At 34.7% G+C, this 17,247-nt stretch overlaps 2 protein-coding genes across 6 annotated transcripts in view; one reads left to right on the top strand and one right to left on the bottom strand.

Annotated features, from left to right (window-relative positions):
• The window catches only part of pde1ca (phosphodiesterase 1C, calmodulin-dependent a), a 91,779-nt gene extending 76,985 nt beyond the window's left edge, over positions 1–14,794 (top strand). Inside the window, exons 14-18 of one of the 5 annotated variants that reach the window (XM_052113702.1) lie at positions 430–602; positions 1,510–1,896; positions 3,778–3,837; positions 13,152–13,305; positions 14,707–14,794. In XM_052113702.1, coding sequence (XP_051969662.1) covers positions 430–602; positions 1,510–1,896; positions 3,778–3,837; positions 13,152–13,282 — 751 coding nt within the window. In that variant the 3' untranslated portion in view covers positions 13,283–13,305; positions 14,707–14,794. Of the gene's footprint in view, positions 1–429; positions 603–1,509; positions 1,897–3,777; positions 3,838–7,485; positions 9,865–13,151; positions 13,702–14,706 lie in introns of those variants that run through there. The other 4 variants (XM_052113701.1, XM_052113703.1, XM_052113704.1 and 1 more) reach the window with 4 other exon arrangements.
• On the bottom strand, positions 13,949–15,869 carry ppp1r17 (protein phosphatase 1 regulatory subunit 17). The gene is made up of 3 exons (XM_052113728.1): positions 15,122–15,869; positions 14,731–14,853; positions 13,949–14,539 (listed from the first exon to the last, which is right to left on the bottom strand). The coding sequence occupies exons 1-3, from the start codon at positions 15,189–15,191 to the stop codon at positions 14,469–14,471; spliced, it is 264 nt and encodes an 87-aa protein (XP_051969688.1). The 5' UTR covers positions 15,192–15,869; the 3' UTR covers positions 13,949–14,468.
• Between the last annotated feature and the right edge of the window lie 1,378 nt (positions 15,870–17,247).

Here is a 17,247-nt window from a genome sequence, read left to right as displayed (position 1 = left end):
CATAGTACTTACATTTCAGTAGACATGTTTTTTACTTGTTTTTACAAACTGAGGCACGAGTTGAAATTATCGTCTGTTGTAATTGACAGTATTCCACAGATAACATCCATCGTTACACATTTACATCCAGACTTGCACTGGCCAGTTTTAATTCCACAATCCACTTTGATGAGGTCATAGTGTATGAACCTACCACACATACAATATATACCAGAGTGTCCTTGTTATTCAGGTGAGCTGGTATTTCTTTCTGGTACGCGAGCACACACACATCCCGAGTCTTGTTTTGGAAACTCTCACAGTTTCTGCGTCCTTGATCAAATTGACAACTAAAGACATTACTCATAAAATTGATGTACTTCCATATAAACCAAAGCCAAGCATTAAGTGGAAGCTAAATAAACCCTGTCTTTTTATGTGTTTATGCAGTCTGAATAACATCCCGACAGATGGTAAACGGTCTAATGCAAGAAGCACGGGATTGGAGAGCGGCACTTCTTTGAACTGCTCCATACACACTGTGGACTTCAAGTCATTCAAGGGCACCTGGAACGAGGAAGTGCACAAAAACCGAGAGAAATGGAAAGCGCAAGCAGCCAAAGGTACAGGTTTAAACACACACATATAATAAACATACAGAAATACATAAAGTGTGTTGTAATATTTAATCACGACACACTACATACAGTGGATAGAAAAAGTATGTGAACCATTTGGAATTACCTGCATGTATATATTAATTTGTTTTAAAGTCTGGTTTGATCTTCATTTAAGTGTATTTTTCTTGTACATATTGAATACATAATTCAAACATTCACAGTGTACGTTGGAAAAAGTATGTAAACCCCTAGGCTAATAACATTAATAAAAGCTAATTAGAGTTAGTAGTTGGCAAACCTGGCATCCAATTAATTAAACAATATTGGAGGTTTGGGTTAGAGCTACTTTGGTGTATAAAAAGCACTTAAACATTTTGAGTTTGCTATTCACAAGTAGCATCTACTGACGTGGATCTTGCCTTGCAAAATAAGAGATCTCAAAAAACCTACAATCAAGTACGATGTTGCTTGCATAAAGCTGGATAGGGTTACAAAGTTCTAATTTTTGCACATATCTATCCTTGAAGAGCATAGATATTAATCTGTCCACAGTTAGACAAATTGTCTAGAAATGGAGACGATTTAGTACTGTGGCTACTCTCCCTAGAATTGGTCGTCTAGCCAAGATGACTCATATGGCACACTGCAGAATGCTCAAAGAGAGAAAAAAGTTTATGCACCAACGTGTTTGTCTATACTTGTGATTTTGATGAATTACTTGTGACATTTTATAGCCAATTAATGCAGAAAACCAGCTAATTCCATAGGGTTCACGTATTTTTTCTTACCACTGTATGTACAACATGGCAACAGATCTCATCAGAACACTTCGTCATCTCAGAGACATGATGAGTTGTCTGGCAATAGAATTACTCTGACAGTAGTTATGAACTCTTCATTTGTGTGTTAGATTTAGAAGAGAAGGCCAAACAGGATGATAACGAAAAGAAAAATGACAATGCCACAGACTCACAGATCAACGACAGCAAAACGAACAAAGACAATGATACTAAAACACAAGACATAGACAAACCAATCACAAACTTGCCTGAGAAATCTCATGACAAAGGGAAAATAGATGCAAGACAAGAGAAGGATGGCAAGGAGAAAGATTCAAAAACTCAAGAGGATTCAAGCAAAGCTACCGTTGATAACAATGAACCCACAGAGCAGCAGCCCAGAGAGGAAGAGGGCGATAAAGACCCAGGGGGTGTAAAAGGGACACAAACGCTAGCGTCTGATGCCAAAGAGCCTGAGACCGGCAGTGACACAGACAACAGTCAGCGAGCTCAAAGCGGTGAGTTCTCTGAATGTATTACATATTGCTTTTTGCAATTAGTAATTTGAATAAAGCAATATCCTGTTATTCTCAGTACTTTCAAGCAAAGCATATGGTGGCTTTTATGTCTAACATCTGTACCTAAAACCTCAACACTTTTTTTTTTACCTTCCTTGACTTAAATTGTATTATTCAAGTATATAAACTAGTGCTCGACCAATATGGGGTTGTTAATATTGATTATACCAAAACATCTAGAGGAGAGGGTGGCCAATGTAATGCCAATATATTATATAATCTAATGAAATCACATGTTCGCAGAGTCATAAACTATAGTATAATAGCTACAATAAACTATAAAGTAGTCAATATAACTATGCAATAACAGCTTAAACATAATATATTTTCTTTGCTTACCATTGTGGTTTTTGTAACAAGTACTATCACCAGCAAAACTTTGAATGCTAAAATAGTAATGGCTTAGTTTTATATAGTTTATTGTAGTACACTTAATTCTTATGGTGTTGTGATGTGTGCTCTTTACTGTATACTATGCTTAATCATTTATAATCTGCTGTGTAGGGGAATAGAGTGCAATGTAAGTGTATAATGTTCACAAGCGAGTGGACTAACTAGTGTTTATTACTAAGGGTTACAATAGGGCTAAAGGCTCACTTTAAGGAAAATGTGCTTTTTTTCTGGTCACAAAATATATCAAGATTGATAAAAATAAATGTTTCTATATATATATCGATGAAGCAACATTTGTGTGAAAGAAAATAATAACGGAAAGATCTTTTGATTATTTTATTATTATTATTATAATTTTTTTATTTTAAAGGTGGTGTTATAGTGATATTGTGTAAATTTAGGAACAATAGTTATAGGGCAAATTTTTCAACTAAGGCAAATACATTTGAGACAACAAGATGCTTTCTTTGAGTAACAAATTAAGAGAATGCTTATTCAAAATAAAACATTCAAAAAAGGATGAACCATTTTCTGTTGACTTCAATCACATCTCAAGTGTTCTGTTAACAAATCAAGCTCCATTGTGATTTGACTAGTCATAGTCAGCCCACTTAAGAAAAACAATGTGTTTTGGGAGGGCTTTAGCTCCTGCAACAGGGGGGATTTTACCCCAAATACTATCCTTTCACTTATTGGACAATTATTAAAAAACTGTTCATTCAATCCCTTGAACAAAACTGCAAATGACAAATAAATATTTTGTCTTCAAATAAATGTGAGAATTTCTGGGTCTCTCATTAGCTACAGAAATGTGCACAATTTTAAAATGAGTAAATATTCGATCAAATTACGCAATGACCTCATGGATCAGGTGTATTTTGTAGTGTAAACTGACAAACAGGTGTTAAGGAAAGTACTTTGGTAGTTTTTGTGGCTGTGAAAATGAAATCAAAAGTGCCATTTCCCCCTAGGGACCTTTAGCCCCAATGTACCCTAGTGCTGTACTCTGTATGGGGGCCTTTATTGTGTTTTTTAGGTGCTGCTGTGTGCTATAGTACGCTTTAGTGTAGTGCACACACATTTATGTTCTTGCAATACATTTTACTAAATCCAGAATATATTGCGTTTGCAATGACTAGTGTAAGTATATATGTGCAGTACTAAAAATGAAACCATGTAGTTCCAGACTGAATGCACGGTCAGTATATTAAGGGAGAAATTCACTTGTGTTTGTAGGACTGGCCAGAGAAAATGGTTTGTCTTTTCATTGTTTATTTGTTAATAATATTGCAGCACAATCAGTATAGTATGACAAATGTTCGCCTACTATGAAAAGGGTCCGTCTTTTCATTTGTTTGTCTATTTATTTTTTGTATACTGTTCCCTATACAAGCTAAGTTAGTGACCCATGTCTTATCTGACTGTCAGGGAACGAGGAACTGAATTCACCTTCACACAGTGACGACAGTGAAAGCAAAAGTTCAGACGGTAATACCATCATCTTCCTAAACTGCTAGCAGCATCATATAGTGGCTGAATCCCGATTCACATACTACTACTACTACAGTAGTATGTATGAAAAATATGTACTGTGTTGGTGATGGTCACACCACCAAAACTCCCCAAAAACTCAGCTCAACATGGAACATATAACATGTAGTTTTTATTGTATCATGACACCTGGTTAGTACACAAAGGCCCCGATTTACTAAGATCTCAAATAACTGGTGCTAATTTGCTTGTGCAATCTTTGAGACTGCGTTGGAAATTGCACGTGTGTAATTTACGTGATTTTAATTAACACTGCAAATAACTACTATCATGCAAATATGTTGGACACACCCTCCAAAAGCAGGCTTTTGCATGTTGTACTTGAACCAAATGCAATTACTGTACAGCTCTCACTAAATACCATTCTATTTTTATTCAATATGGCATTTATATGTTTATTTATAGGATTGTATGAAGTCATCATAAACAAGTTTAAGTGTAGTTGATGTGAATGCACATGACACTCTTCACTTGAAATATTCATAATTCACAAAGAAAATACAACATTATGTACGTGTTAAACCATTGCACCACTGATGTATACTTAAATTAAAGTTGAATTTCAAAACACTATTATCTTGACCATGGCAAAGTTAGCAGCGCACAAGAGACACGGCAAGCTGCACGGTACAGAACTTGCGCTCCCTGTTCATTTCACGGGATCAAGACGAAATCTGTTCTGCATGTAGGTGTATATTGGACTGCCTACTGGAAAGAACCGGCACTTAAAATATTTAGAAATATTTCAGCACAATAACGCACAAAAATTGCCAAGACATGCTATCTTTAAAAGACTATGTTAGTAGATCAGCTCTGACCTTTTTTAGTGTGCTGTCAAGTTGCACATGTGTTTATACATGCAAACATTTAGTAAATCAGTGCCAGAGAGTACAATCTACTTACTTTTTGTGACAAGTGACTACAACATTAAGAACCATCAAAGAACCATCACCAATCAGGGGTACAGTATGTGGCAATTTTAGTCCAAAAAGCATGCACTGATACATTCTTTAACAATCCACTAAATAGTGAGCCATTCGGGCACATTTAGCATACTGTTTTCAACATATAGTGATTTGGGATGCACTAATCTCAATTTTGCATGTTGTATTTATGATGGATAATATATTATTTGGGATTCAGCCATTATCAGCAGGAGAGCTTCACTAAGTCACTTTTAAATCATCACCTCTCATCAGAGCGCATGGCATTTTCATGCATCGTCTTTCACATTGTCTTTCACCTCAATGTTTAGTATTCTCAGGCTCTCTCATTTTTGCTGTAAAAATGAAAACAAAAACAAAATTTCCATTCCCTGATGTGATCAAGGCATCATACTGTACATTTTGTACTGTATAATTTGACAGACAACAAATATGGACATCTGTATGTCAAACAGTAAGAAGTTTTTTTTACTTTAAGGGCCTGTGATATATTTTTGACTTGCACATTTATAAAAAGTGATATATATATATATATATATAGTGGGATTATTTCTGTTTTTATCCTAACAAAAAGTGCTGCGATGGCAAATTTAATTTGCGAACATATATTTTTGGTTTACTGAATATTTATTTAACTTTACGTGGTTACTGACCTTGAAACCCCTGTTTAAACACACACACACAGACACACACACACACATACACATATATATATATATATATATATATATATATATATATATATATATATATATATATATATACACACACCATCAGCCACAACATTAAAACCTGCCTATCCACCTGCCAAAGCAGTGCCAACCTGCATCTCATAATAGTATTCTGAGATGATATTCTTCTCATCACAATTGTACAGAGAATTTATTTGAGTTAATGTAGACTTTGTCAGTTCGAACCAGTCTGGCCATTCTCTGTTGACATCTCTCATCAACAGTGCATTTCTGTCCACAGAACTGATGCTCACTGGATGTTTTTTGTACCATTCTGAGTAAATTCTAGAGACTGTTGTGTGTGAAAATCACAGGAGATCAGCAGTTACAGAAATACTCAAACCGGCCTGTCTGGCACCATCAATCATGCCACACTCCAAATCACTATGTCCACATTTTTTTACCCATTGTGATGGCTGATGTGAACATTAACTCAAGTCAAGTCAAGTGCTTTTTATTGTCGTTTCAACCATATACAGTTAGTACAGTACACAGCGAAACGAGACAACTTTCCTCCAAGTCCATGATGCTACATAAAAACAACATAGGACAAACACAGAACCACATGAGACTACACAGCTAAATAAAATACCTATATATATACCTATATAAAGTGCACGTGCAAACATGTGCAAAAAGTACAGGACAATACAATACATTTCTAACAATGAACAGGACAATAAGCACAGTGAGAGACAGTGAGAGACCAGTACACAGTAGTGCAAAAAGATGACAGTTTCTAGAAACGTAAACATAACATACTATGAGATAGTATTCTATGCACATAGCAGTTATTGAGGTAGCAGACAGTTATAAAGTGACACTTTGGAGCTCCTGAGCCGTATCTGCATGATTTTATGGACTGCACTGCTGCACCATGATTGGCTGATTAGGTAATAGCATGGATGATTGTTGGTGCCAGATGGGCTGGTTTGAGTATTTTGTTGATACAACAGTCTCTAGAATTTACTCCGAATGGTGCCAAAAACAAAAAAGTCATCCAGTGAAGGGCAGTTCTGTGGGCGGAAACGCCTTGTTGATGAGGGAGGTCAACAGAGAATGGCCAGACTGGTTCGAACTGTCTACAGTAACTCAGATAACCGCTCTGTACAATTTTGGTTGTTGGTCAGGTTGGCACTACACAATATTAGGCAGGGGCTTTTAATGTTGTGACTGATCAGTGTATATACAGTACTGTGCAAAAGTCTTAGGAACATAAGATGTTTCACAAAAACATTTGTCATAAGATGGTTATTTATATCTTCAGCTTTAGTGTGTCAAAAAAGCCTAAATAGATAGAGGATATGTGTCGAAATCTCCAAAAAGCTTGGAACATCCTATCTGCCAACTGTTTTGAAAGCACCAAATATTGATTTAGTTTTTTTTTTTTTTATGTTTGCAGGATTTTGTATGATGTTAATTGGTAAATGAAAACAATTTATGGAATTATTTTGAAAGAGATCCTCAATATTCAACATTTTTCACAATTGTCTAAAACTTTTGCACTGTACTGTATGTTATTTTAAGTATACTGTATATATTTTAAGCCTTAATTATGGAGTATGAGACCCTCCAAAACACCCCATAATTTGCACACTGGTTCATCCAAAGCAAGGTATTTTCTTCTCCCTTTGCAATTCCCTCCATTTCCCCTTAAAAGAATAATATAACAACAACAACAACAACAAAAAATGTCACCCTCATGTTGTGACTGAGGCTAACATTCTGCCTTTTGTGTACCACGGAATGTAGAATGTTTTGGGGGGTGTAAATGATGGCAGAATTTTCATTTTTGTGTGAAATTTCCCATCGCATGCCAGTTGTCGTAGCATGTCATTCCCTTGTCAGACCTCAGTCGGAGCTATGGAACACAAGCTCTAAATGTGCCAAATATCTGCTCTCCTCTGCAGACACAGAAGAGGAGTACAGTAACTGTGGGAACAGCCCCTCGTCACTGGCAAACAGTGCAGCTGCTGCCTCTGCGCCTGATGCAAACTAACAGACTCCAAACCCTGTTCTGTGCTGTCACCTGGTGGTTACTTTCTTTTATTACTCATCTCTTTGCTTTTTGAAGGACATTTTCTTTCTTAAATAAGGTTTTCTGTCTCTCATAGTTTTTCCTGCTTTATTTAATTCAAACCTGACTTTAAAGATGTATGACCTTACATGCAAACAAGGTTTTGGGTCGGAGATTCACAAAACAATCCGAGACTTTTGCTTGATGATGCTACATGGGCCAAAGTCATGATGTTCCATGGTGGCTTTCGGAAACTATTGCCACCGAAGCCACACGGAAATTAAATGTATGTACCATGTGTTGATGAAGGCCACTGATCTAATTCAACAGGGATGGCACAACAAGCATCAAACCTCCAGACAGCAGATGGAGAACCTCAAAGAACTTCAGTCCCATGCAACCGGACCACAACCTTTAACTGGCCCTCATTACAGCATCCAAAGAATGTCTGCAGAATTGCTGTTTGTTTACCTTTTATTTTTAGCATTTTTTTTTTTCATCATTGTGCGCATTTACTTGCACACCGATACGCTGATAATGTCCATAATGCCCTCTGCTTTTGACATCAAAATGAGAACAGACATCCACACAACACTTCTGCACTTTGCATAAGCCAGTAAAAGAGATGGTAAAGGTGTTTACAAGCAATGCAAAATTGGAGTAACGGGCAAAAATCTATTGGTTTTTGCTTAAATGTTTATGAATTTACCACGATAAAGGAAAGTAGTTTAAGGCATTTAAATGACCTTGCACGTTGTTGACTTGCTAAGCATAATCGGTGTAATATTGTGCATGTAAACGCGCTCATTGTTTGTTATTTACTGTTTAGTAGTAGTTCTATTGATGTTGCCGTCATCCTGTTTTTTGTTATGTGTGTGATACTGTACTGTTTCCAGTGCTTGTGTGCGTTCTCTGTACATATGCTGGTGTGGATCAAACCATGTATGTGATAGAGGCTTTCACTCTTAATATAACGGCCTGTAATCTTTTGTCAATATCCTTTGCCGATTAAGAAATAGCAGACAAGAAAGAGTGCTGTAATACTGAAAATCTCAGCCGGCAGGCTTGTGACTTTGGCACAGTGACATTCAGTACCTCAGCATGATTGCAAGTGATTTTTCTTTTATGTACAAAAGTTCTATAAACAAGAAGTTAATATAGAGTAGCTTAAATTTTAGGCCGCGTAAACACTCGTTTTTTAGAGCACGTATTCAGTGTTCTGATGACTTTGTTTTCAAAATTATGTGGTAATGGAGAACATTTTTGAAACAATCAATCTTAATGGAAAGGGGGAGACGAGAACCGGCTTGATGATATAAATAATAGTTTAATGAAGAACTAAACAAAAAGATAAACACACAAAGGTGTCGGACAGCTGTCCGTAAATCTCTCTCTCACATTGCAGCTTCCAATCGGCCCTTATCCCTCTCTGAGGCTTGATTAGCCTGATTAGGGGCCGGGTGAGCGGAATCACTACCCGGCCCCGCCGTCCGCCATGTCATAATTAACACTTTACAATAAGGCTCCATTTGTTAACATTAGTTAACATGAACTAACAATTAAAAATACTTTTACAACAATTATTAATCTTGGTTAATGTTAATTTTAACATATAGGCAACTCATACATTTTTCAAATCAAATGTTTTACATGAACCTTATTGTAAAGTGTTAACCAATCAATGGAGCTTTTCAAAAATGCTCTCCATTACTGCATACTTTGGAAAACGATTATGGTCGGAAACTGAAAATGGAGTTTTAAATAAAACGGATAAGAGTGTGTTGCTTTAGACTCATTATAGAAATCAAGCTTAGAATGGCGCTTGTCAAATCAGATTAGAGGACCGGGACTAACTGTTATAACATCACTTTGATCACAAAAGATATTATTCTTTTAAAAAATAACTCATTGTGACTGATAGGATTCACACAAATTGTAATCAGAATATGGAGTTATTTTTACAGAAACTATTAATAGGATTTTCCCATATGTGATTTGTACAACATACCCGTAGATCTTTATCAGTTCCATATTGTGAAATTACAAAGAAGAGGAAAAGAAAATGTGGGAAAAAATGCATATATTTATTGTAATCAAGGTGCATTTGCCATTATACAGTTCAACTGTAACAGTTGTGTCCACAAATATTAGCACCCTTGGTAAATATGAGCAAAGAATTGGTAAAAATTGTCTTTGTTGCTTATCCTTTTGATATTTCATTCAAAATATTCAACCAAAATCTGTCCTCTAATGGATATCAAACAATTGGAAACACAACACAAGTTTTATATAAATAAAATAAAATTAAAAAAATAATATATATATATATATATATATATATATATATATATATATATATATATATATATATATATATATATTGTTTTTTTATAAAACTTGTGTTGTGTTTCCAATTGTTTGTATATTTTTTTTTCTTTTTTTTTGTCACAATTATTGGCACCCTTTTATTTAATACTTAGGGCTGTTATCTTGGTAAATAGAGCTTGCACAGATTCTTCTTCTATAATACCTAATGATGTTGGAGAACACCTGGCAAGGGATATGAGACCCTTCCTCCTTACAGAATCTCTCCAGATCCTTTAAATTCAGAGGTACATGCTGACTATCCTCTTCAGTTCACCCCACAAGTTTTCCATGGCAGAACCTTGATTTTGTGGTCAGTGAACCATTTCTTTTGTGTTGATTTTGATGTTTGTTTTGGATCGTTGTCCTGCTGGAAGATCCAACCATGGCACATTGTAAGCTTTCTGGCAGAAGCAGTCAGGTTTAGATTTTTTATCTGATGGCATTTGATAGAGTCCATGATGTCCTGTATCTGAACAAGATGTCCAGGACCTCTGGCATAAAAACAGCCCCACGACGTTAAAAATCCAACACTATATTAAACCGTGGGCATGGTGTAATTTTCCATATTGCTACCTCTCTGTGTGCGCCAAACCCATCTCTGGAGTTTGCTGCCAAAAAACTCCCGGTCCCATTTAAAGTTCCAGTAGTGTCTGGCAAACTGAAGATGCTTGAGTTTGTTGTTGGATGAGAGCTTTTTTTCTTGAAACCCTCCCAAACAACTTGATGGTGGTGATGTAGGTTCAATTCTCCAGCTGCGATCCTTGGAGAATTTTGGCCACTCGAACCATCCTCCTCACCGGGCATAAAGACATTATAGACCCACGTCCTTTGATAACATCTCCAGTTGATTGGAACTTCTTAATTATTGCCCTGATGGTGGAAATTTGCCTTTTCAATGCTTAAGCTATTTTCTTATAGCCACTTCCCATTTTGTGAAGCTCAACAACCTTTTACCGCACATCAGTACTATCTTCTTTAATCTAACATACTGATTGATGATTAAGGGAATTTAGCCTGTGTGTTACCTCATATTTATACCCCTGTGAAACAGGAAGTCATGGCTGAACAATTTCATGTTCCTAGTCACCCCCTTTTCACAGCCTTCTCTGCTTACATTTACCAAGGGTGAAAATATTTTTGGCCACAACTGTAGATAACACAAGTCTTGTCCATCTGATGTTGTTATTCGCACCTGATGGGCCAACTTTCTCTCAAGCTTCTGCAAATATTTTTAGCCCTTCAAGACCTTAAAATGTAGTAAATGTAATTATTTTGACAGTAGGTTGTATTTTGAATTTTCTTCTATTTTTGTATTAAATGTATATAAAAGATAACTATTTATGAAGTGTTGTTTATAGAGCTAGTCACATTTTCGAAATTTGCTATGAACAATATACTTTTGAGGAGGCATATCATGCATATGTAGATGAGAGATTTATTAGAGATAAACATTGTTTTATTTTTTAATCTGGTTAACAAAGAAAAATATTTCAGTAGAGTAAATTCAACGTAGTGATTCTCTAGATACTGAGTGCAGATTAAAAAAAACCTCTTTGGTTCCATGTCCTATGGGTATTTATTTAAATATTTATATCACAAAAACGTAATCTATATTGCCCAAATTTGCTGATCTATAGAGGAGACTGTGACACAAGTGTGTATGTACAGTTCTGTTAGGACACATTCTTATGATGCACTTATTCAAATGAAATATTACGGAAAATAATTTTCTTATTAACTGTGTTGATGAGAAAACTAAAAAATTAGAAAACAAGTACAACAAAAACAAAAACAAGTTAGGCCTCCTTGTATAGAGTATAGGCTGTTATAAATTGCCAGCAAAATCCTAGAAACATCTGTTGCCTCAACCAAAGATTAATATTTTGTCTGTATCATTTTAGTGGAGGTCATTGCAAGTCAGCAAACACGCATGCGTTGTGAGTAATTGTTTTTGAAAGAAAGAAAGAAAGGAATAATGCATTGTTGCCTTAAATATTTTATTATTCATGACCTTGTAAATTATTCTCATGTCCCTCATTCTGTTCTCCTTAATAGAATATTCATAGAATATTTGTGTTGATCTTCCATCACTGTTTAGTTTGTCCTTCCCTGACTCTGTTATGGGTCACAGCACACATCTTTAGCTTTTTTTTTTTTTTTTTTCAGATATGAGAAACATCTCAATGACATTTCGTTCTTAAATTCCTAGAAAAGCTCAAATTCATATGTGAATGTCTGCAGAATGCTTTGCCCGAATTTGTGATTGAACTTTGCAAGGCTCCTTTGGTTGACGCTGTTCCATTATTAAATATTGCAAATATTATAATGGTATACTATTGTGTTTATCAAAATCAGCACATGCAAAGTTTTCTCTTTTTCTCTGTGATTATAACTGTGATTTGTGCCACTGTGACATTTGCCATATCTGGAGTTCTGCAAAATCCTCTTTTAAACTCATGTTTAGCATTTTTGGACTCAGAGCGGGAGATTCTCTAACTGAAATGCTACAATAAATGTACATTTATAGAAACTGAAGAGTAAACGTGGCATACTGTGAGATTCTGCCTTAATGAGTCATTTTATAGTTCTGCTTTGTAGTAACTCGTGTGCAGCTCTGTCTAGTACACATGTGTGTCTGCCTGGCAACATCTATTGTTTTTTTTTTGTTTTGTTTTTTTAACTTGATAACACAAAATACTGTTCCATTAGTGAAATAAATGGACACCTTTATTATTATGTGCTCAATATAAGCTGTGCATTAGCAACTAGTGCTGTGCTGCCATCTGTTAGGTGTCTAATGTACTGCAGTCATTTACATACACATACACAAAACTAACTCATTTTCATATCAACAAATATTTATTATTTTATTCTTTTTTTCAATCGCTACATTTATTTGTCATAAAAATTGTATTTGTCTCCAATAATAATGTCTGTTGATGAGGACTTTAATTTTTTATAAGGAAAGAATCATCTTAAGGTAGGTGTGGTCATGTAGTCATGTGATCATGCTTCGTTTGGTGCTCCTTAATTGCACTTTTGTGACAATAAATCTTTACTCAAAGGGCTCAGATGACGAGTTGGAGTCTTTATTTGGGATCTCTGATGAGATTCATGTCTATTCATTCATATGTTTAAAAAGAAACATTATCTAAACCTTTCTTCATTCAGATTCTGCTCTGTTTTTTGCAGGTCATCGCAAGTGCCACCTGGTGCGATACGCTAAGAAACCAAGTTACTGTGCCTACTCCTACTTGCTCTTCCTGCCACAGAGAGAAGACAACAAACCCACAGACCCCCGCAGCAAAGCCAGACATCTATAGAGCATCTCTCTGAGACGGGGGAGGTGACCTCACCTCAGCACTGCACACACACATTCATGTCTGAGTTACACACAACAACAGGTCTACACAATTAATATTGTTGAAACACATGAGAACATTTCTAGGACACATTTCAACATTTTGCTTAAAGAAAATGAAGCCTCTTTTTAGGACTCTTAAGACTTTTTAGTTTTTACATTGTGACGTTTTCATTACTGTAATGTGTCCAGAGGTTTTTTATCAGGATCTTTTATTTTTATTTAATGCATTTATTTATTTGTGCTATTTTATTATATATGTGAACTGCTTTGTCATTTTGAGTCACGCTGACCAACAATTTAGTTTTATGTACTAAGGTAAAATGGAAACAACTTCGCACCATTCTTATTTACATTACGGTAATGAAAATGATGTTTCTAAGTAATACGGTAAGTAGAATTACAATATTATAATATAATATATATATATATATATATATATATATATATATATATATATATTTTTTACATATTATTATGATAGATTTTATTTGTTTATATTTTTATTATTAATTCTTTTAATTTCCATTATTCTTAATGGTGATTCTCATTATAGATTCATATACTGTAATACAGTACATTTTTACTGTATGTTTATATCAGCATAAATGAAAGGCAATCAAATTAATACTTCCATGTATAAATATTTGCATTATGTAAAGAGAATTAAGTGGTAAAATGTGCTTAATTGTCATAAAATAATATCACAATGTAAAAGAAAATCTTAATTGTCCCATAAATAGGCTAATTTGTTATATATTTTGATTTTGGGTTAAAATAAGACTTGGACAGGTTCGTGACTAGTTTCAAAAGATTAAGACCCAGTTAAAACCCACTGTACATATTACACACTGACACTGTCAATACAAAGTATATACAGTACGGCTTTCAGAATTATGCTTAATAATTGTGCATGTTAATTAAGACTTTGCTGTCTAATTTATGGATTGTCAAATACATGCACTAAATTTACATTTACATTGCAATGATCATGTTTTAATTATAAGGAAGTCCCTTCACTGCGTGTTGTGTCACTACAGTGTAACACTCAAATGACGACATGACAGCACAAAAAATATATGCAAAGCCTACATTTAATGAAGACTCTAAAATAAAACAATGAAAACCAAAGCTTTTGAAAAACACATCTACTTCTTCATCTCCTTCTCTTCATCCTCCTGGTGAATCATTCGAACCTCTGTTTTTATCAGTCTCACACCTGTGAAAAAGAATCACAAAGAATTCAGCAGACAAAGAGACATCGACAGAGAGAGAGAGTGAGAGACAGAAAGTGAGAAAGCAAGACTTCTTTGTATTGTTTGTTTGCTCGTTTTCAGTGAAAATATCTACATTTTAACATTTTTGACTAATAAAAGATTTTTGTAGTGTTCTAGAATGAGAAAGTCTTGCCTGGAATGAGTGGAGGGCTGTTGAGTACAGGAGTGTCTTTCCTCCGAGGTTTCTTCTGTCCCAGTTTGTCTTGCTGATGTTCTTCAGAATTGTGCTTCTGATTGTCCATTTCTGCATTCCCATCTGCAGAGGAACACCACAACACTTCAGAACCAGGTTCACAAACACACACAAGGACTGGTGTATGTGCATGTATCAGTCAGACTGTTGCCATCTGTTGCCACCTTTGTTTATCCCTACGGTTCCTCCAATTTTTTGCCTATCAATTGTCAATCGACATTGTTTCTCTTGACCTTTCCTTAAAGACTTATTTTCCTCCACAGCACACACATCATGTACACATACACACAGATTGAATGGAAAACAGGCAAAAACATACTGCGGTACTCACAGAGATGCTCGTGCATGGTGAGTGTGTGCTCAGCTTTGTCTGCGAGTGACCTCACACAGTCAGTAGACATGCTCCGTATGGCAGTCTGTTCAGGTATCAGATAACAGCTTGTGTTCAGTACACACACACATATATAACAAAGGCTATGTCATACTTACTGGAAAGCAAATTTGTTGGACCTGAGTAAGGCACTAAAAACAATAGTAGCTACTCATTTCACAAAATTATAGTTTTTTATTTTGTTTATATACACTGTTAAAGAAAATCCTGTTGTTTAAAAAAAAAAAAAACTGTCCGCTGTGGTTGCCAGAATAATTATGTAAAAATGCAGTAAAAATGTAAACAACTTTAAAGAACAACCTGTAAATTTACAGTTTAAAATGTGTAATTTGCATGACCATGCTGCCACTGTAAAAAATAATGTATTTGTTAATCACCGTAGTAACTACAGAAGGGCACATGATGACATGAAGTTCATCAATAGTGGCTCTTCCAGAAGTAATGACCAATAAACATGTAGAGACATTATCACTCACACAAACACTAAACACCATCAGGGTAACACATGTGAGATTTCAATTAAGCAATAAACATTAACTAAGCTACATCAAATATAAAACAGAACACCCCAGTGTACGTAACTGATATTAAAAATAAGATGAAACATAACTCTTCCCATAAAATATAATGACATGTTAGGTCATACAGGGAATTCTGTGAATGCACGATTATGGTTTTTTACTGTAATTTTAACAATAATTTACTGTAAAAAGTACATGTACTCTCTTGTTAAACATAATGTAAATTTGTACCATTAATTATACAGGAAAATCTTTTTACATTTTAAAAAAAATATTTTTACAACATTTTAGTGTAAAAACTACTGTATTGTCTTTTCAAATATATTAAAACATTTTACTGTATATTTTACAGTTAATATTCGTTAATCAATTAACATTTTATTTCTGTAGCATTTTTACAGTATTTTACTGTTAAAATCACAGACATTTTATACAGTGCATATTATATAAAGTATATATATATATATATATATATATATAACTGTAAATACTGCTTTTTGAGCCCCAATTTATATAATTATAATGGTATTTATGCTCATGCATAGGATTACACTGCCGTTCAAGTGTTTGAGGTCATTTCCTCATTCTTTATTTATTTATTTTTTCACATTTTAGAATAATAGTAAAGTCATCAAAACAGGAAATTATGTTGTGGCTAATAAAAATCCTAAATAAATCAAAACTGTGTTATATTTTAGCATCTTCAAAGTAGTCACCCTTTGCCTTGAATTGTACTCTTGGCATTTTCTCGACCAGCTTCTTGAGGTATCACCCTGGGATACTTTTTAAACAGTATTGAAGGAGTTCCCATCTATGTTGGGCACTTATTGGCTGCTTTTCTTTATTATTCGATCCAAGTCAACCATTACAAAAATTACAAAACTTGAAACATTTCAGTCATGTGACCCTAAACTTTTGAATGGCAGTGTGTATTCAATAATAACATTCAAAAACATCACATGCAATGAAAATAACCCTGATTCATCACTCAAATGAACTGTATGTTATATTATTTATGCTCATGAAAAGTATCATATTCAAAGAAATCACATTTAATAAACAAATGCCAGATTCATCACTTGTTATGCATTTCATTTCATAGTCGAAGTCATATTAACTGTTATTTTCCTCTAAATTAGTTTCCTGAATTACATTTATCATGTAAATATGTGTAACATATTTACATGATAACAAGCTCTATTTACACACAACGGTTCTCATTCATTGAATTGAACGCAACAATTTCTGAGCATGCTTTCATAAACGATTTACACCAACATTAGTTGTGCTCATGTTGCTTGACTGCAGCCTAGAGAATACACACTAAATACAATAAATATTCTCTAAACTTAATTACTCAAACATTATTTACTCCTGATTTAAAAAGTAAAATATGACCCACTAAGCAAAGATTTGCTGAAATAAAGAGTTTGAAATTAGAAAGGACTGAAACAGAACTGAACTGAAAGCTAAAGTAACAGAAGGCCTTACCTCACTGTGGTCGAGATGGAGATTGAGAGATTAAAGGCCAGATGAAAGAGAGAG

Source organism: Xyrauchen texanus, chromosome 41 (genome assembly GCF_025860055.1).
Source record: "Xyrauchen texanus isolate HMW12.3.18 chromosome 41, RBS_HiC_50CHRs, whole genome shotgun sequence".
NCBI classification, from domain to species: Eukaryota; Metazoa; Chordata; class Actinopteri; order Cypriniformes; family Catostomidae; genus Xyrauchen; species Xyrauchen texanus.
Note: the sequence above shows the minus strand (reverse complement) of the source record. Positions and strands in the feature narration are given on the sequence as shown.

Excerpts from the sequence above, each read along its gene's own strand:
- ppp1r17 (XM_052113728.1), bottom strand. The coding sequence starts at position 15,191 with ATGTCTACTGACTGTGTGAGGTCACTCGCAGACAAAGCTGAGCACACA. Across the intron at positions 14,854-15,121 it reads CACCATGCACGAGCATCTCT|ATGGGAATGCAGAAATGGAC; the intron begins GTGAGTACCGCA and ends GTTCCTCTGCAG. Across the intron at positions 14,540-14,730 it reads CAGCCCTCCACTCATTCCAG|GTGTGAGACTGATAAAAACA; the intron begins GCAAGACTTTCT and ends TCTTTTTCACAG.